Here is a 22,290-nt window from a genome sequence, read left to right as displayed (position 1 = left end):
TATACAGTTTCAACTTTCAAAACAAACATTAAAATGTAAAAATGTGCTTAGTGACAGAACAGTTTTAGTTTATTGTAAACTGAAGATTTGAAGGAGAGTTTTGTAAGAGTTTTGTCCCATTTTGCTATACCAAAAACCATGGGTGTAATGCATAAAAATATACCATGAAAGGTTCATTTTGACTACTAACTAAAGCTTTTGTTCTAAATTCTAATTAATGACCATTATGAGTCACAAACATAAAACATAAACGTCACTGAATTTGAAGCAAACCTAAAAAATAGCTTTGAAATCCCACATGTTATTAAAGGAATTGTTTCAAAAAATCTTGCCATAATCATTTTTATGTTCTTTCTGGGCCATAACATGGATTTTGTTTTAGAGTTATACCCATATAAGAACCTTCATATAGTGTTTTTAGGATAAATCTTTCATGCTTTATATACCAGCAGCAGAAATGTTTCGCCAGGAGGTTTTCCAATTGGGCATTAAAGGGATTTGAAGGGCATTTGTATCAATGATTCTGCTATAAAAATGTATAAAATATTCAATTTGCTCAAATGTTTTAGCATCAATATATGTATAAAAGTTGCTAGCCTACCATATCAGGTTAAGTATAGGTTTCTTTGGAATAGTTGGTAATACCAGTAGGCACAACGCTTGATAGGTTTCCACCTATAAATGCACCCAAAATATATAATACAAATAGTGGACTACAAAATGTAAAGCAATATACATAACCCCACAGAGTATCAAAATTGAACCCGGTACATATGCCCTGAAGAATGTTGTACGCTGAAAGTTTGTGTTCCTCCGAATGATTATGAAATACGGGTATTGAGATAACATACACTTCCATACAACTGCAGAAATTAAAGGGAAAACCTGATAACTTTAATTTTACATCCCAGAACTTGAATAACCAAAAAAAAAAAGAAAGAAAAAAAAAAAAAGAAAGAAATGTAATTTGAGACTAATTGCATATAAATATTATTTTTTTTATCCTCCCGCAGGGAGAAAGGAGGGAAAAATGTACATTTACACATGCAAAAAATGTAAAATAAGGGAAAGTACAAGCGCCTTATTGCAATTATCCCATTTGCCGTAAAAATATGTTTTATTGCACCTTTTCATCACTTAGAAAGATCTAAACCGTGTCAGTCATTTTTCTATTAAACATTGAATATTTTGCTTATGCAATTCTGGCAAGAGGGACTGCTTTTAAAAGAATTGTATTCGGTGCTATTTTAATATGCTTTCGTTATGGTTTATTTTGACTTTGTTGTTTAAAGCTGAGGTAAAAAAAATTTAGAGTTGGTGTCTGTTACTTTTTGTTTTAAAGAGCTGACTTGTGCTTTCAATTCGCTCAGAAATTCATGGTTCAAGTGGAATTTTATTGGAAACATTACATTTTGACTGAGGGAGCCCTAGTTTTCATCTCTTCTGTAGGCTGGGCTGCTTCATAGCTGAATAGACGCATGGGAAATTATCAAGTGACAAAAGAGGACCCAATGCCTTGGAAAAATAAAAACCAGGACTTTCTCTATATTAACAAAGTTGGCCAGAATGCACTGGAAGGCCTACTCAAAGAGAAATTAAGGAACTAAACTTGATTGTTTCCTTCATCAAAACAATCTTTGCTTTTCCCTTTTGACATCATTGCCACAATGGTGTCGGTAATAACTTGTTGAAGATAACTTATAAATTTCCTCATACAGTTGTCACTCTCATCACCACCTCTCTGTTTGAGTTTGAACTATTTCGATGTTCATTAGGCCGCAGGTGGCTGAGGATGTGTAGAATCGTATAACCACAGTGATGGTTTAAAATAGTCCTAACTCTCTGGCTCCGACCAGGGCCTCTGTCATTGAGAGAGGAATGGTTCGTCCGTGAATTCCTTCCCCCAAGCTTTGTAGTCCCATTTAAAGGTTCTCCAAGGTCCTTGGTTTTGTCATAGTTCAGAACTTTCCATTGCTGATTTACTGCTTGCCACCTCTTGAAAATACGATAAACAGAAGATCCTTCATGGATTATCAAACCTGTTTCAGTATAAAATAAGAAAAATAAATGGTTACTAAAGCATGGATAAACACACGAACAATAAAAACAATCTAATATATTAAGTTATAAAAAAAGCATTTTACATATTACTTCAAACCAGCCAAGGTAGATGTCAAAGATACACATAATGCACTAAATATATTAACATTTTTTACATACAACACACATCTTCATTTTTATTATAGATCTACAGTTTGTATGAAAAGGCAAATTAATGAGCCACAAGCTCCTTCATTAAGCTTGTTTTAATAATGTTTAATTTGATGTTCATCTTCAATCATTAAATTGTTGATATACAATAATGTATAGGATAGCAAGGCACAGTACAATCAGATTATATGGCATTTTCATTAGCCTATACTATGAATCCTATATACATTTATTGTGTTACAATTGATAAATGTTACAAACAGAAAGAAGAGCTAAGGAATTTAAATTATATTTAAGGCTAGGTTTATCACTTGCTGAAAGTCCTGATCGGCGGCAGACTCGCTTATTTGAGCCTGCAACTGATATCGATGAAGCAGTGGTTTAAGCCACTGCTTCATAAACCCTTTCCGCAAACTTAGAGTTGGCGGATGAAACTCTCACCAATTCCATGGGAGTAGGACTGGTTAATCACCCAAGCCATAAAACACAATTGGTTGCGCAAGGGTAGGGGTGGCATTGCCCAAGCATTCATTTGGGTAACAAATGTGCCCCACAATTTGTAAAGAATTGCGGACAAGTTTACCCTGTCTGTTTGCAAACTAATAAAGCTAGTCCATAATGGGCTAGATTAGAAGTGGAGCCCTGTTTAACACTCCCGCTCAAGTGTTAACTACGCTAGAAGAAATCATTTTGCGTTTGAGTTGAAAGTAAATTGTTTTTGCTCAAGTGATAACCCGAACTTAGAATACTGCATGTGCAATAACCTATTCCCCCATAGAAGTCAATGGAGCAAGAAAACACTCTACTCGCACGCAAACTGTACATGAAAATATGTACATTTTACATATATTTGATTTTTTTGCACAAATATATATTTATACATACATATATATATATATATATAGATAGATGATTTTATATATATGTATATATATACAACAGCAATTTAAAATATGGGGAGGCAAAAAGTGAGTTTAAAATCCTCCACTAAATCCAAAATGTAGAGAAAATAACTCATTGTGTAAACTATTTACAAATCTAGACAAGTCAGAAGACTTGCTTTTCACACAGAAACTCTCTGATTACACGGTTTCCAATGCAGCAAAGGATTCTTTTTTACTTCTAACCTGCTTTTTAAGGCAGACTCCCTTTTACGCCATAGCATCAACGCATTACACAGCTTCTAAGCTTAGCTAGGGTGTGGCGATGCTATGGTATAAAGGGAAGTCTGCCTTAAAAAGCAGGCTAGAAGTAAAAAAGTGAGTCATTGTGAACCTCATTTGCATATCTCACCCAGAATCCTTTGCTGCATTGGAAACAGTGTAATCAGAGAGTTTCTGTGTGAAAAGCACATCCTTTTCCCGCAGATCCTTTGACAATTCTTTAGCTTTATGACTCAGAATCCAGAAATGTCAGTGCAGCACTGGATGAAAGATGCAAGGGTCTGTCAGGAGTCCAGAAACTCATTGACCTTTTTGTAAGAGTTAGATTAGCGACAGTTATATGTACATAATAGTTAGTTTTGTAGCAAGATTTAATACCCAGAGTTATATGTGGAAACAATGAGATCTATAAATATTGCAATTGATTCAACAGTGAAGTATCTCAATATTCAGAATAACACCTGAAAAGAGATATATGTTTCGTATTCTCGAGGTTATTCAGAGTGGTAAATGTTCAGCTTCAGTAGAAAATGTGAATAGTGAATTGGCTATCACTTTAAATATACAAGGCAGTTCATAAAAATGCTTAGTGAAGTGTATATTCTTATAGTGAAGCTCAGACACACAAGGGAACTGTTATTAGTGGCGTTTTAGCACAGGCAGAGTCACAGATAATATTGAGCAGTTTACTTGCAGTGATATGACACATGTAAACAGTTTGGGTTGCGGTTAGCTGAAGCTGAGTCACAGATATATCATGCAGTTTACTTGCAGTTTGCATAACACATCAGAAACAGTAGCGGTTAGTTCAAACAAAGTCACAGTATACTTGCGGTTTAATTTGATAACTCTGAGGTGAATGAAAATCCGCAACTGACGGAAGTTATTCGCTACAGAGAACCAGGTTTCTCTGACAGGAAACCGTAGATCTGGAAGGAGAGGATAAGTGAAGGTTGAAACACAGCATAGTGTAACAAAGTGTAAGTGCGGTATGAGCAAAAGAAAGCTTGATTCTGTGGTAAACTGAAGTTTGCATAGAGACTCCTCACAGGAAGTTGCAATACAAAGTATAAGACAAAATAATCAAGCAAAGATGTGTTAACGGGATGCAGACTTTATACAGGTGAAAGGAGGGGCTTATAGTGGAATGTAGGAATTGGAGGTAGAAGCCTTACAGATTCCCCTGCTCAAGGAATCCTCTCCGGGGATTCACAGCGAGGTTTCTGCGGATAGCGCAGATGGAAACATCGGAGGAGTTCAGGTGGATGAACATCAGTGATAGATACCCAAGAATCCTCCTCAGGACCATACCCCTTCCATCTGATGAGATATTCCAATTTCCTTCTCCTGAAGCGTGAGTCCAATATATCCTTGACTAGAAATTCTTTGTGACCAGTGACTTGTAAAGGAGGAGGTTTGTATCTGTTGCTGTTAAAACGGGAATTCGGTATATGAGTTTTAAAAAGGTTTAAGCAGAGAGACATGAAAAACTAAAGGTATTTTATAAGTTGATGAAAGATCCAAGAGCATAGCTGATTCGTTTATAATCTTTTTAATCTGGAAAGGTCCAAGAAACTGATTACCCAATTTTTTGTAAGGTAGATCTAATTTCAAGTATTTAGTGGCCAACCAAAGTCCCCTATTTTGTTTTCTCGACTAGGTCTATGCCTTAAATCATAGTAATGCTTTTGGTTAAGTTTGGCATCTTTCAACTGTCTTTTTAGAGTATCCATGGCTTCTTTTAGATTGGAAGCGAAATCAAGAGCAGAAGATTTATCTTCTATAGTTGACATAGTTATGCTTTTAGGATGATACCCATATGTTACATAGAACGGTGTGGTTTTAGTTGAACTAGAGAAAGAATTATTATAAGAGAATTCTGCCATCGCTAAATAGGTGACCCAGTCATCCTGAAGATGTGACACATACCATCTGAGGTATTGTTCTAAGATTTGATTCACCCTCTCTGTGAGTCCGTTTGTCTGAGGATGGTAGGAGGTTGACAAACGGGAATCAATTTTTAAGGTTTTGCATAAGGCTTTCCAGAAGTGAATTGTGTTCCACAATCCATGGTAATAATAATCGTGGTGGGTAATCCATGATGTTTTACTACATGATTTAAAAATTCAATAGCTGTTTCCTTCGCTGCTGGTAATTGTTTGAGAGGAATGAAATGGGCTTGTAATATGGTCAATGACTACTAGGATGGTATTGTATTTTTGTGAATGCGGTAACTCAACAATGAAGTCCATCAACACTGTAGACCATGGAGTCTCAGGGATAGGCAGAGGATTGAAATATCCAAATGGTTATCTTCGTTCTAATTTATTTCTTGCACATGTTTGACAAGAATGAACGTATTCAGTAATTGTTTTATCCATTAGAGGCCACCAGAAAAATTGTCTAATCAATTCGGTAGTTTTCTTTATTCCAGTATGCCCAGAGAGAGGGATGTCATGAAACTGTTGTAGTATTATATCTCTGAAAGATTCAGGTATATACAATTTATTTTTATGATAATACAGCCCAGAAGAGGCTTTTACTAACTCATAATTTTGTGGTAGAGGTTCTGTTGTGGTAGCCTTTAGAATCTGTTTCTCTAATGGGGAGATATATCCTATTATCTTGCTGAGAGGAATTATATGAGTACAGTCTTCTTCTGATGGCTGAGAATCATGTACACAAGAGAGAGCATCAGCTTTGATATTTTGATTACCAGGTCTGTAGGTGATAGAAAAGTCAAATCTATCAAAAAATTGAGCCCATCTGACTTGGCGTGATGAAAGAGTTTTACTCTTTTTAAGGAATTCTAAATTTCTATGATCAGTATAGATTTTCAATGGAAAAAAAGCACCCTCTAAAAGATTTCGCCAATTTTCTAAAGCAGATTTAATTGTTAGTAATTCCTTGTCCCCAATTGTGTAATTCTTTTCTGCAGGTAACAATCTTTGTGAATAAAAAGATACGGGATGCAACTTAGATGTTTAAATCACAATGTTGAGAGAGGACTGCTCCAATACCTGAATCAGATGCATCGACTTCAACAATGAATTGTTTATTATGTTTGGGCATCTTAAGAATTGGTGCTGTTGTGAAACTTTGTTTCGATTGATGGAATGAATCTTTAGCTTCTGGAGTCCAGATGAATTTCTGTTTTTTTCTTAGTTATACTAGTTAGGGGTCTTGTCAAGGTAGAGAAGTTTAGAATAAATTGTTGATAAAAATTTGAGAAACCAATACATCTCTGTAGAGATTTAACTGAAGTGGATTTAGGTCAATTGATTATTGCAGAAACCTTTTCTGGGTCCATTTGTACATTGTCGGGAGTTATGATATAACCTAAAAACTTAATTTTGTGTATGTGGAATTAACATTTTTCTAGTTTAGCGAATAATCTATGGTCTTTTGGACGTGTTAACACCCACAAACGTGCTTTACATGTTTCTGTATGATTTTGGAATAAACCAGGATGTCATCCAGATAGATAACTACACAATTATCAATGAGGTCTCTGAAAAAATCATTAATAAAGTGCTGGAAAGTTGCAGGGGTATTACATAAGCCAAAAGGCATTATATTCAAATAACCCATATCTTGTTCTGAAAGCTGTCTTCCACTAATCCCCCTCCTTGATTCCGATTAGGTTATAGGCACATTTTAAGTCTAGTTTAATGTAGACAGATGCCCCATTTAGACGTTTAAGAAGCTCAGGGATGAGTGGAAGCCGATATCGTTTTTTTATTGTTATTGAATTGAGAGCTCTGTAGTCAATGATTGGTCTGAGTGTTTTATCTTTGCTTCTTACAAAGAAGATGCCAGAAGCTGCTGGTGAGGTAGAAGGAACAATAAAACCTTTTTTTAAATTCTCATCAAGACACTCACGCAAATACTGGAGTTCAGTTTGTGATAAAGGAAAGATTCTACCAAAAGGAATTTGAGCACAAGGAACAAGATTTATGGGGCAATCGTAAATCCTATTCGGAGGGAACGCTTCAGTTTCTTTGGTATCAAAAATCTCAGATAAATCGTGATATTCAGGAGGAATTACATTTTGAAGGGTTGAGATGGAATGGTGTGGATAACTTTTTTTTTTCAATATTGTGAAGTGTAAGTAATGGTGTTACTTGCCCAATTAATCGAAGGATTATGTTTACTTAACCATGGATAACCAAGTATTATGGTATGCAATGATGCTGGTATTATATCAACAGTAAGATATTCAGTATGCCCCATATCTGTTGTTATTTGAAGTGGTATGGTATGATGGGTGATTGGACCCTTATGAATGAATGATCCACCAATAACTTTCACATATAAGGGAATAGGTTTTAACACTTTTGGTATTTTATTGATAGTGACATAATCTGAATCGATGAACAGACCATAAGCTCCTGAGTCTATTATGGCCTTACTTGTGATTTGGTGTTGATCCCACTGCAATGATAAAGATATAGTTAGATTAGTAAGATTTTTGATTGCAGATAGAATGTTTAATACAGATGTCTTACCCTTCTTTTGTCGCATTAAGATAGGACATAGAGAGACTGTATGATCCTTGTTGGCACAATATAAACAGAGGTTTGCAATACGTCTTCTAAACTTTTCCTCTTGACTGAGTGGGCTTTTTATAGCTCCAATCTCCATAGGAATAGGACTAGAAGAATTTTTTTCAGATGAATAATTTATATGGTTTTTTTATGTATAGATTCAGTGGATAGTTTTTCTGGTCTCCTCTCTCTGAGACGTCGGTCTATAGTAGTAGCTAGTTTTATCAGTCCTTCTAAGGTATCAGGCATATCTACTCTTGAAATTTAATCTTTTAAGCTTTCAGATAAGCCTAACCTGAATTGGTTTTTTAGGCTTATTGCATTCCATTGGGAGTCAGCAGACCACATTTGAAACTCTGTGATGTACTCTTCTATATTACGTTTTCCTTGCTTTAATGAACGTAGCTTAGTTTCTGCATTTAGTTGTTTATTTGTACCTTCATACAAACTTGACATGGTGGTAAAAAACATATCCAAAGAATTTAGTATGGGATAATTTAATTAAAAAAATCTGTTAGCCCATATGCGAGGCTTACCTGATAGATACGAAATGGTAATAAACACTCTAATCCTATCTGTATGGTATGTCTTTGGTTTAATTGAAAATAGAAGGTAACACGCATTTTTAAAGTCTCTAAATTCAGACCTTTTCCCAGAAAAAATATGAGGTGCATTTATATGAGGCTCTGGAATATCAGCTGATTTAGGTGTTATTATGTCTTTAATCAAACTCTTGAGAGCAGTGTTTTCGGCCTGAACCTCTGTCAGACGTCTTGCAAGAAAATCTATTTTCTGGTTTAAAGTTACAAATTGATTATTGATCTCGTTAGGATCCATTTTAAACACAGAATGTTTTTAGGCTTCATTATTATGTAAGAGTTAGATTAGCGACAGTTATATGTACATAATTGTTAATTTTGTAGCAAGATTTAATACCCAGAGTTATATGTGGAAACAATGGGATCTATAAATATTGCAATTGATTCAACAGTGAAGTATTTCAATATTCAGAATAACACCTGAAAAGAGATATATGTTTCAAATTCTCTTGAGGTTATTCAGAGTGGAAAAATGTTCAGCTTCAGTAGAAAATGTGAATAGTGAATTGGTAAATATACAAGGCAGTTCAAAGAAATGCTTGGAGAAGTGTATATTCTTATAGTAAAGCTCAGACACACAAGGAAACAGTTATTAGTGGCGTTTTAGCACAGGCAGAGTCACAGATAATATCGAGCAGTTTACTTGCAGTGATATGTGACACATGTAAACAGTTTGGGTTGCGGTTAGCTGAAGCTGAGTCACAGATATATCATGCAGTTTACTTGCAGTTTGCATAACACATCAGAAACAGTAGTGGTTAATTCAAACAAATTCACAGTATACTTGCAGTTTGATTTGACAACTCTTGTATCAAGTCCTGATGATTCCGTAGTCAGGTATTGTATACAAACGGAAAAGCTGAGGTGAATGAAGAGCCGCAATTGAAGGAAGTTAACCGCTACAGAGAACCAGGTTTCTCCGACAGGTAACCGTAGATCAGGAAGGAGAGGATAAATGAAGGTTGAAACACAGCATAGTATGTAACGAAGTGTAAGTGCGGTTTGAGCTCAAGAAAGCTTGATTCCGTGATAAACGGAAGTTTGTATAGAGACTCCTCACAGGAAGTTGCAATACGAAGTATAATACAAAATAATCAAGCAAAGATGTGTTCACAGGATGCAGACTTTATACAGGTGAAAGGAGGGGCTTATAGTGGAATGTAGGTATTGGAGGTAGAAGCCTTACACTTTTATACACACACATTAATTACAAGCAAACAGATCACATGTGAGGGTGGTTACCTTTAATAGCCATTCAAACCCCTTTGTGTCAACTTGTGTGCATGTTATCAGGCCAAAATCACCAGGGTATGTAAACTTTTGTTCAGGGTCATTTGGGTAGTTTCTGTTGTCATTATAATTTAAAAAGAGTAAACAGTTGATTGAAAATAAATGGCTTCAGCCAAACACTAACCATGAGTGAAAAGTTTTTGTGTTATCATTCATATTCCCTGAAAAATGGCCAAGAAATCATAAATTCTGCCAGAGTATGTAAACGTATGAGCACAACAGTATATATAGAAATAAATATTTAAAAATACAAACAACATTTTCTTCTAAGTGAAGAATATTGGAATCAATGGAATGTAAAATATTTACAGTAAAAACACAGTATTTGAGTGGATCGAAAGTATAATCAAACCCGACAAGAGCAAATTTAGGTTAGCTTGTGCTTACTTTCAATTTGTAATATGAGTGCAAGTTAACGTGGGCGTGATTAGGGTTCGGCGAATGTTTCTAAAAAATTCGAAATTTAAAACAAATTTTGATACATTTGTTCGTTAGAATTGAATTTTGAATGTTTATATAAAATTCTAACATTCTATTTTCGAATTTTCGTTTTGGAATTTTTCAATAAAATTCGAAAAATAGAATGTTTAGCTATCTACTCATTCAATTTCGAAATGTAATATTCGAATTAGAATGTGACTTTCAAATTTGAATGTCACATTCAAAATAGTATTTTTAGTCTAATACTGTGTTTTTTAAATGTAATATTCGAATTCGAATGTCACATTCTAATTCAAATGTCACATTCAAATTCGAAATAGTATTTCTAGTATACAACTGTGTTTAATAAATGTAATATTCGAATTTGAATTCTACATTCCAATTTGGATGTCACATTCAAATTTGAAATAGTATTTCTAGTCTAATACTGTGTTTTTTATATGTAATATTCGAATTCGAATGTCACATTCAAATTCAAATGTCACATTCAAATTCGAAATAGTATTTCTAATATACAACTGTGTTTTATAAATGTAATATTCGAATTTGAATTCTACATTCCAATTTGGATGTCACATTCAAATTTGAAATAGCATTTCTAGTCTAATACTGTGTTTTTTAAATGTAATATTCAAATTCGAATGTCACATTTGAATTCGAATGTCACATTTGAATTCGAATGTCACATTCGAATGTGAAATAGTATTTCTAGTCTACAACTGTGTTTTATAAATGTAACATTCGAATTCGAAAGTGACATTCTAATTCGAAAGTGACATTCGAAAACTGTAAATAACATTCGATAATAGAATTTTTAAGAATATTCGTTCTTATCAACATTCTATTAAGAAAATCGAATTTCTACAATAACATTCGTTCTAACATTCGAATTAGAATATAAACATATTCGCCCATCGCTATGCGCAATATCGCTCCACTTGTTATCTAGCCCAGAGTGAGTGAATTTTCTGAATACATTAACACAATTTTTGCTACTTTTTGTCACCTGTTTAAAGCAGTTCAGGAAACTACTGTTGGAAAGAAAATCTTATTTTCTTCACACACAATACATTAAAAAAAGGAAGACATTTAATTTTCCTGAAATCAAATAGCTCCTCTAACCAGTTTATCGTCTATACATATATACAAAATGCCTAATAATGGACTATATTCATAGCCTGGACTGTGCTAGACAGCACTCTCAGACCAAGAAGGGCACACACCCCCTGACATATACTAAAATTACCATTCACATATGTTTTCAAAATGCCAGTAGGGTTCAATGTGGAAAGGGAACACTCTGACTGCTATTCTGGCTTATAATAATCAATTAAGATATTGTTTAAATTGGTTAAAACAGGCACACATAGTAAGAAAAAATACTCTTTTGCTTCTGCCTCAAAGAATCTGAAAACAGAGAGGGTTAGTATTCAGAGTGTAGCCTTTGGTCTTGGAGGAATGGCCCTTGTAGTGTTGAGGGGGGTTCCTGGGTGTTAGAGGTTTTGGTGGGGGGGACATGGGTGTTGGTTTGTACTATAGTGTGGGGGGATCAGTTAGGAATAATTAAGTTGGGTTGTCATATAGTGGGGATGGATTGATTGTGATTGGGGGCAACTGGTTAAAGTAATTGTATTTGGGGCACAATGTAGTATATTGTAGTGAAGGGAAGTTGCAATCAGGATAATGGTTGGGGGGCAAGGGTATTGCAAGCGGAGCCATTGCAGTCAGGGAAGGTTAAGATTACCGTTAATGTGCAGTAACACTGGTATCTATATGAAATCCCTGATTATTACTTCTTTGGTTCTTGAAGTCAAACATAGAGAACCGCTATTACTTAAAGGCTCAAAAATTCTATACTATCACTATATAATGGTGAACTACGCAATGGTTAAAACACTGCTGTGACAAAAAAAATGTATTTTGATGCGATATTTAGGCTTAATTTCTCAGGTTTATATAGTGTCCAGCCCAATTATATCATAGAAGCCACTGTTTCAGAATTTCTTACCACTGGGTCCACAATGCATGTAGAATATGGTTAGCCATGCTGGAATGAAACTCTGTGCAAAAAATACATACATAAAATAATGATAATAATATTAATAATAAAACTAAACAAAATTAGATTATGTAATGTAGCTCACCCCATGTATCCCATCCACTCACACCACCCTTTAGAATGCATATAGATGATCATTCTTGATAAAGATATTAAGACCACTGCCCTGAAATCCTGATTTGTGAACCATTTTAACTGTTAGAATTATGGTGTAAAGTTTTACTCAAAACTATGCTTCTATGCACCAAGTGTGATGATAAGATGAAAAAGGTCAATAATATTTCAATCTGAATGAATAACCCTACCAGAACATTTTGATAAATTGCAATAACAATGAATGTCCCCATCTAACTAGGGTGACCATATTGCCACTTTAAAAAGAGACACATATGAAAAATACATATGTCAAGGTTCTTATACAAAACATTTCTTTAAACAGCCCTGACATACAGTATGTATTTTTAATATGTGTCCCTTTTTAAAGCGGCAATATGTTCACCCTACATTTAACCTGTAAAGTATTATACATGCTTGTCTCACTGCTTCTTTAAATTGTACTTCAAGAGTTCTTCTGGACTTTACAAACAAAACCAATGGCAAAAATATCCTCTAGATAACACTGCTACTTTTTTTACTGGAAGTGCAGCCACAAGTCATGTATCCCAAAGGCTGCCTATTTAAAATTTCATCAGGCGATGCAGTAATCAGCTAACCAGAAAATAATTCTACTGCCAAAAGTTTGAACTTTGTACAAAGACAACAATCTAGCAGCATTGTTTCTTATATAATTTTAAGATGTTGGGTTTATGTTTGTTGTAAGGACCTTTTATAACGTTCTAAGTTAATTATCAAAATAACATTCATGCGGTAATGGATAAATAAAATCTGTAGTCAACATAATATCTTAGAGTGCTTTTTATGATTTACTTGCCTAAACGTGTTTTTTGACCTTTTATATGACCGTAAACTATAGAAAAAAAATAGCTGAAACTGCAGCAAAAGAGAACTAGATTAGAAAGAAAATGGGCGCCTCATAGTGAAATCCATATGTGATATATAATAAAGAAGGTGAATAGTATAACTCACAATTTTTGAAGGCACTAGATAGTGCAAACAGGCAGGCTGACACTTGAAGTAGTCAGCTAACTGGATACTGATCCTGTATCAAGGTAGAGACCAGTTCTCAGGTCAAAGGGAAGATCACAGGGAAGTTTGAATCCAAGTATCAAACAACAGGCTGAAGATGTGGTGCAGGCAAACCAATTGAGAAGTAATGGTTTGTAAAGTTCTCTGCTATTTGCACAGAGAACTTTACAAACTATTACTATTACTTTCAGTATCCAGTTAGCTGACTACTGCAAGTGTCAGCCTGCCTGTTTGCACTATCTAGTGCCTGAAAAAATTGTGAGTTATACCATTTAACTTCTTTATTATATATCACATATGGATTTCACTATGAGGCGCCCATTTTCTTTCTAATCTAGATCATTGAGGTGAACGAAGATCATTCCCCCAAGTGGAGCTGCTTGATACACTCCATTTCTACTTGGATTGAAAAAAAATTTCAGCAATTGAATTTTTGTTTCTTTAACATGAGCACTATTTCTGTCATTTAACAAGGTTAACCAATTTAACATTTGTCACCAGAATTTATTACTTTATCATGTTAAATAATATTGTACCATTTTTTTGGTAACATTTTTTCACATTACAAACATTTCTAACAATTGCCTTTTTTCCACTAGTTATTTTTAGTGCGCCACCTCCTGGGTGTTTTATCACCTTCACTTTTCAGCAAAAGAGGACGTCGCATGATAACGTAAACTACAGCTAAACAGAACCTCACATGATAACTGAAACTGCAGCAAAAGAGAATGTCACATGATAACAGAAACTACAGCTAAACAGAACCTCACATGATAACTGAAACTGCAGCAAAAGAGAATGTCACATGATAACAGAAACTACAGCTAAACAGAACCTCACATGATAACTGAAACTGCAGCAAAAGAGAACGTCACATGATAACAGAAACTGCAGCTAAACAGAACATCACATGATAATTGAAACTGCATCAAAAGAGAACGTCACATGATAACAGAAACTGCAGCTAAACAGAACATCACATGATAATTGAAACTGCAGCAAAAGAGAACGTCACATGATAACAGAAACTGCAGCTAAACAGAACATCACATGATAATTGAAACTGCAGCAAAAGAGAACGTCACATGATAACAGAAACTGCAGCTAAACAGAACCTCACATGATAACTGAAACTGCAGCAAAAGAGAACGTCACATGATAACAGAAACTGCAGCTAAACAGAACATCACATGATAATTGAAACTGCAGCAAAAGAGAACGTCACATGGTAACAGAAACTGCAGATAACAGAAACTGCAGCAAAAGAGAACGTCACATGATGATAGAAACTGCAGCAAAAGAGAACGTCACATGCTAACTGAAACTGCAGCAAAAGAGAACGTCACATGGTAACAGAAACTACAGCTAAACAGAACCTCACATGATAACTGAAACTGCAGCAAAAGAGAACGTCACATGATAACAGAAACTGCAGCTAAACAGAACATCACATGATAATTGAAACTGCAGCAAAAGAGAACGTCACATGGTAACAGAAACTGCAGATAACAGAAACTGCAGCAAAAGAGAACGTCACATGATGATAGAAACTGCAGCAAAAGAGAACGTCACATGCTAACTGAAACTGCAGCAAAAGAGAACGTCACATGATAACAGAAACTGCAGCTAAACAGAACATCACATGATAATTGAAACTGCAGCAAAAGAGAACGTCACATGGTAACAGAAACTGCAGATAACAGAAACTGCAGCAAAAGAGAACGTCACATGATGATAGAAACTGCAGCAAAAGAGAACGTCACATGCTAATAGAAACTGCAGCAAAAAAGAACGTCACATGATAACAGAAACGGCATTAAAAGGGAATGTCACATAATTTTTCTTTTAACTTATCAAGACATCCCACATAAACTTTATCCTGTGAATCTTGCACATGCTCAGTAGGAGATGGTGTCTTCAATATTAAAGATTATGCACATTTAGATAATGGAAATTAATTGGAAAGTTGTTTAAAGGGACAGTAAAGTCCAAAAAAACTTACATTATTTAAATAGGGAATGTAATTTTAAACAACTTTCCAATTTACTTTTATCACCAATTTTGCTTTGTTCTCTTGCTATTCTTAGTTGAAAGCTAAACCTACGAGGTTAAAGGGACACTGAACCCAAATTTTTTCTTTTGTAATTCTGAAAGAGCATGCAATTTTAAGCAGCTTTCTAATTTGCTCCTATTATCAATTTTTCTTCATTCTCTTGCTATCTTTATTTGAAAAAGAAGGCATCTAAGCTTTTTTTTGGTTTCAGTACTCTGGACAGCACTTTTTTATTGGTGGATGAATTTATCCACCAATCAGCAAGGACAACCTAGGTTGTTCACCAAAAATGGGCCGGCATCTAAGCTTACATTCGTGCATTTCAAATAAAGATACCAAGAGAATGAAGAAAATGTGATAATAGGAGTAAATTAGAAAGTTGCTTAAAATTTCATGCTCAATTTGAATCATGAAAGAAAAAATTTGGGTACAGTGTCCCTTTAATATGCTAATTTCTTAGACCTTGAAGACTGCCTCTAATGTGAAAGCATTTTGACCACTAGAGGGCATTAGTTCATGTGTTTCATAAAGATAACATTGAGCTCATGCACGTGAAGTTACCCTGGAATGAGCACTGATTGGCTAAAATGCAAGTCTGTCAAAAGAACTGAAATAAGGGGGCAGTCTGCAGAGGCTTAGATACAAGGTAATCACAGAGGAAAAAAGTGTATTTCTATAACAGTGTTGATTATGCAAAACTGGGGAATGGGTAATAAAGGGATTATCTTTCTTTTTAAACAACAAAAATTCGGGTGTTGACTGTCCCTTTAAGATAGTGTGCTCTATCTGAATTATGAACGTTTGACTCTGACTTGATTGTCCCTTTAAACTGTTTATTAAACTAATTACAGTACTCTATTGTTAGAGGGAGATGCATTTTTACTGATAAAATTGTAAATTTATTTGACACTAAACTTTTAACGACACTTGAAATTTAATGCAATTTAATTAATTAATTTATGAGAAGAAAACATATAAAAATATTTTCCATTTATTATGTTTGAGTTTCCAAAAAATACTAATTTTTAAATACAGCCTTTTGAACAATTTATTTTGACCTAAAAGTAAATTTAATATAGTAGAATTGTGAAATCAACACACGCATAATAAAAAGACAATGCAATCATATCTAAAGCTCTCTGCTCTGGCAAGATTATCCAAGACGTCAGTACAGTGTAATCTCTCAAATTTTAGCTTGAGAACTGTTTATCTAGCTATGTTGGGTTCAGTATGTGAAACAGAGAAAACTGCATTGCATTATAATGCTAGAAAAAAATAGCGCCAATGATTTTGTTTATTTTCTCATCAGGTCCTTAGTCTGACTTTCTAATTTGTCCTGCCCCCGTATCATAGCAACCGCTAAGCAATCGCAAAACACATATACATTAATTTGTGTACTGTGAACTCTTGCACATGCTCAGTCAGAGCTGGTGCACTTTTTAATAATAGTAGTTTTATAAAAAAGTGTTTTTAAAGGGACACTGAACCCCAATTTTTTCTTTTGTAATTCAGAAAGAGCATGCATTTTTAAGCAACTTTCTAATTTACTCCTATTATCAGTTTTTCTTGATTCTCTTGCTATCATTATTTGAAAAAGGAGGCATCTAAGCTTTTTTTTGGTTTCAGTACTCTGGACAGCACTTTTTTATTGGTGGATGAATTTATCCACCAATCAGCAAGGACAACCCAGGTTGTTCACGAAAAATGGGCCGGCATCTAAACTTACATTCTTGCATTTCAAATAAAGATACCAAGAGAATTAATAAAATTTGATAATAGGAGTAAATTAGAAAGTTGCTTAAAATTTCATGCTAAATCTGAATCATGAAATCAATTTTTTGGGTACAGTGTCCCTTTAAATTTAATATTTTTTTATTGTTTTTTTTTAGAATATTGGTACATATTACAGATGTCATGACAGAGTAAAAACAGTCACAAAAATATTTCAATGCAAGAAAACCTTTAGTTCTGAATAACAGATTAATCAATAAAAAGACAAATAGAGACATCAGTTTTATCTAGAAGGTCCTCCAATTGAAGAGACAGGCCACTCTTGGACCTTACTTTGCTAATCTGGTTTATATAAGGGAGTCTAGAAGATCTGAAAGGCCTCCTTTGGGCAATATTACAATACAATTTTATAGAAACCAGGGGTAAAGTAAAGCGGGAATGCATGGGAACAGAGTTCATGCACTATTTTTGCAGTTGGAACTAAGTTTTCCCTAGAAAGAGAACAGAAATGCTTCAGTAAACACTACTGCTGCTGGTGGGAGGAGCTGGAGCACAGTCTGGTTAGAGAGATAGTGAGATCCTTTAGTAATGGGCAGTAACACTTCCTACAATACACTTAATGCAAGCCTGCTGTGTGATCACCCCACACTGTGTGGAACACATGGTGCTTGCATTTCTGTGTGGCTTCCTCTGGGGTTATTTAGCTCCCCTCAGCAGAAATAGGACTATTGGACCTTAAGTGGGTGACACTCTGTGACAGAGGAGGAATCTCAGGCCCAAAGACAACCATTCAACCCTTCATTGGTTTTAATTTGCTTTCATTAACCAAAGTGTGTGCGTAAGTGTGTGTGTATTTAAGAGTGTGTGTGCATAAAACAATATTAATTGTGAGGGGGAGGAAGTCTTTGTGAGTTCTCAGACTTATTTTTGTAGGACCTCTGATAGTAAATATATAACTTGATATAAATAACTGTTATGAGTCAGAGAGAAAATTATAAGTTAACTGTGTCTTTCTCTTAATACATTTGTGCAGTATGAGGATATACACAGCTGAGCAAAATATGTCATACAATTCAATGAACAGGTAGAAACCACCATATCTGAATATATTGTAGAGTAGCTCAACTTGCATGTGAGTAAATATAATAAAAAACAAATTAACTTGCACATACATGTACTGTATAGAAAGAGCTAGTCAAAACGAAAGACCTTAATGGTAGTCTACCTGATCCGAATATGTATACAGCGAAATTTAAATATATGAGCATGCAAAGTGTCTCACGCTACTAGAAAAACGAGATACCACACTATAGCTTATACACAGAAGCCCATAGAATAACAAGTTAAGGCCTAGATTACAAGTGGAGTGTAAAATGGAACTTTCACAAGCGAGATATGTGCGCTCCACTCAGTAATACAACATGATTAAGGTCAGTCGGACCGAAACGTTGTGCTGATCTACTCTTTGGTGATGTCTTAATAAACAAAAACAGAATTTATGTTTACCTGATAAATTACTTTCTCCAACGGTGTGTCCGGTCCACGGCGTCATCCTTACTTGTGGGATATTCTCTTCCCCAACAGGAAATGGCAAAGAGCCCAGCAAAGCTGGTCACATGATCCCTCCTAGGCTCCGCCTTCCCCAGTCATTCGACCGACGTAAAGGAGGAATATTTGCATAGGAGAAATCATATGATACCGTGGTGACTGTAGTTAAAGAAAATAAATTATCAGACCTGATTAAAAAACCAGGGCGGGCCGTGGACCGGACACACCGTTGGAGAAAGTAATTTATCAGGTAAACATAAATTCTGTTTTCTCCAACATAGGTGTGTCCGGTCCACGGCGTCATCCTTACTTGTGGGAACCAATACCAAAGCTTTAGGACACGGATGAAGGGAGGGAGCAAATCAGGTCACCTAGATGGAAGGCACCACGGCTTGCAAAACCTTTCTCCCAAAAATAGCCTCAGAAGAAGCAAAAGTATCAAATTTGTAAAATTTAGTAAAAGTGTGCAGTGAAGACCAAGTCGCTGCCTTACATATCTGATCAACAGAAGCCTCGTTCTTGAAGGCCCATGTGGAAGCCACAGCCCTAGTGGAATGAGCTGTGATTCTTTCAGGAGGCTGCCGTCCGGCAGTCTCGTAAGCCAATCTGATGATGCTTTTAATCCAAAAAGAGAGAGAGGTAGAAGTTGCTTTTTGACCTCTCCTTTTACCAGAATAAACAACAAACAAGGAAGATGTTTGTCTAAAATCCTTTGTAGCATCTAAATAGAATTTTAGAGCACGAACTACATCCAAATTGTGCAACAAACGTTCCTTCTTTGAAACTGGATTCGGACACAAAGAAGGCACGACTATCTCCTGGTTAATGTTTTTGTTAGAAACAACTTTCGGAAGAAAACCAGGTTTAGTACGCAAAACCACCTTATCTGCATGGAACACCAGATAAGGAGGAGAACACTGCAGAGCAGATAATTCTGAAACTCTTCTAGCAGAAGAAATTGCAACCAAAAACAAAACTTTCCAAGATAATAACTTAATATCAACGGAATGTAAGGGTTCAAACGGAACCCCCTGAAGAACTGAAAGAACTAAATTGAGACTCCAAGGAGGAGTCAAAGGTTTGTAAACAGGCTTGATTCTAACCAGAGCCTGAACAAAGGCTTGAACATCTGGCACAGCTGCCAGCTTTTTGTGAAGTAACACAGACAAGGCAGAAATCTGTCCCTTCAAAGAACTTGCAGATAATCCTTTCTCCAAACCTTCTTGAAGAAAGGATAGAATCTTAGGAATTTTTACCTTGTCCCAAGGGAATCCTTTAGATTCACACCAACAGATATATTTTTTCCACATTTTGTGGTAGATTTTTCTAGTTACAGGCTTTCTGGCCTGAACAAGAGTATCAATGACAGAATCTGAGAACCCTCGCTTTGATAAGATCAAGCGTTCAATCTCCAAGCAGTCAGTTGGAGTGAGACCAGATTCGGATGTTCGAACGGACCTTGAACAAGAAGGTCTCGTCTCAAAGGTAGCTTCCATGGTGGAGCCGATGACATATTCACCAGGTCTGCATACCAAGTCCTGCGTGGCCACGCAGGAGCTATCAAGATCACCGATGCCCTCTCCTGATTGATCCTGGCTACCAGCCTGGGGATGAGAGGAAACGGCAGGAATACATAAGCTAGTTTGAAGGTCCAAGGTGCTACTAGTGCATCTACTAGAGTCGCCTTGGGATCCCTGGATCTGGACCCGTAGCAAGGAACCTTGAAGTTCTGACGAGAGGCCATCAGATCCATGTCTGGAATGCCCCACAATTGAGTAATTTGGGCAAAGATTTCCGGATGGAGTTCCCACTCCCCCGGATGAAATGTCTGACGACTCAGAAAATCCGCTTCCCAATTTTCCACTCCTGGGATGTGGATTGCAGACAAGTGGCAGGAGTGAGTCTCCGCCCATTGAATGATTTTGGTCACTTCTTCCATCGCCAGGGAACTCCTTGTTCCCCCCTGATGGTTGATGTACGCAACAGTCGTCATGTTGTCTGATTGAAACCGTATGAACGCATCCGCTGACCAAGATTTTAGCCAAAGCGCTCTGCGCGCCACAATAGCAAACCCAGAATTTTTCGCCGCTAATCTAGCCAATTGCAAAGTGGCGTCTAGGGTGAAAGAGTTAGCCAATTTGAGAGCATGAATTCTGTCCAAAATCTCCTCATAAGAAGAATCTTTATTGAGCGCCTTTTCTAGTTCATCGAACCAGAAACACGCTGCTGTAGTGACAGGAACAATGCATGAAATTGGTTGTAGAAGGTAACCTTGCTGAACAAACATCTTTTTAAGCAAACCCTCTAATTTTTTATCCATAGGATCTTTGAAAGCACAACTATCTTCTATGGGTATAGTGGTGCGTTTGTTTAGAGTAGAAACCGCCCCCTCGACCTTGGGGACTGTCTGCCATAAGTCCTTTCTGGGGTCGACCATAGGAAACAATTTCTTAAATATAGGGGGAGGGACGAAAGGTATGCCGGGCCTTTCCCATTCTTTATTTACAATGTCCGCCACCCGCTTGGGTATAGGAAAAGCTTCGGGGGGCCCCGGGACCTCTAGGAACTTGTCCATTTTACATAATTTCTCTGGAATGACCAAATTCTCACAATCATCCAGAGTAGATAACACCTCCTTAAGCAGGGCGCGGAGATGTTCCAATTTAAATTTAAATGTAATCACATCAGGTTCAGCTTGTTGAGAAATTTTCCCTGAATCTGAAATTTCTCCCTCAGACAAAACCTCCCTGGCCCCCTCAGACTGGTGTAGGGGCACTTCAGAACCAATATCATCAGCGTCCTCATGCTCTTCAGTATTTTCTAAAACAGAGCAGTCGCGCTTTCGCTGATAAGTGGGCATTTTGGCTAAAATGTTTTTGATAGAATTATCCATTACAGCCGTTAATTGTTGCATAGTAAGGAGTATTGGCGCACTAGATGTACTAGGGGCCTCCTGTGTGGGCAAGACTGGTGTAGACGAAGGAGGGGATGATGCAGTACCATGCTTACTCCCCTCACTTGAGGAATCATCTTGGGCATCATTTTCTCTAAATTTTGTGTCACATAAATCACATCTATTTAAATGAGAAGGAACCTTGGCTTCCCCACATACAGAACACAGTCTATCTGGTAGTTCAGACATGTTAAACAGGCATAAACTTGATAACAAAGTACAAAAAACGTTTTAAAATAAAACCGTTACTGTCACTTTAAATTTTAAACTGAACACACTTTATTACTGCAAATGTGAAAAAGTATGAAGGAATTGTTCAAAATTCACCAAAATTTCACCACAGTGTCTTAAAGCCTTAAAAGTATTGCACACCAAATTTGAAAGCTTTAACCCTTAAAATAACGGAACCGGAGCCGTTTTTATATTTAACCCCTTTACAGTCCCTGGTATCTGCTTTGCTGAGACCCAACCAAGCCCAAAGGGGAATACGATACCAAATGACGCCTTCAGAAAGTCTTTTCTATGTATCAGAGCTCCTCACACATGCAT

The 22,290-nt window shown here is 36.1% G+C and overlaps 1 protein-coding gene across 1 annotated transcript in view; it reads right to left on the bottom strand.

Moving 5' to 3' along the window:
• Positions 1–1,084: 1,084 nt before the first annotated feature.
• MARCHF9 (membrane associated ring-CH-type finger 9) overlaps positions 1,085–22,290 on the bottom strand; it is a 568,484-nt gene continuing 547,278 nt past the window's right edge. The window contains exon 5 of the mRNA XM_053708210.1: positions 1,085–2,039. Within this exon, the coding sequence (XP_053564185.1) occupies positions 1,711–2,039 (329 nt within the window). The 3' untranslated portion in view covers positions 1,085–1,710. The remainder of the gene's footprint in view (positions 2,040–22,290) is intronic.

This window comes from Bombina bombina, chromosome 3, assembly GCF_027579735.1.
Source record: "Bombina bombina isolate aBomBom1 chromosome 3, aBomBom1.pri, whole genome shotgun sequence".
Taxonomy (NCBI): Eukaryota; Metazoa; Chordata; class Amphibia; order Anura; family Bombinatoridae; genus Bombina; species Bombina bombina.
The sequence above is the reverse complement of the archived record's forward strand: the minus strand, read 5'-3'. Positions and strand labels throughout refer to the sequence as shown.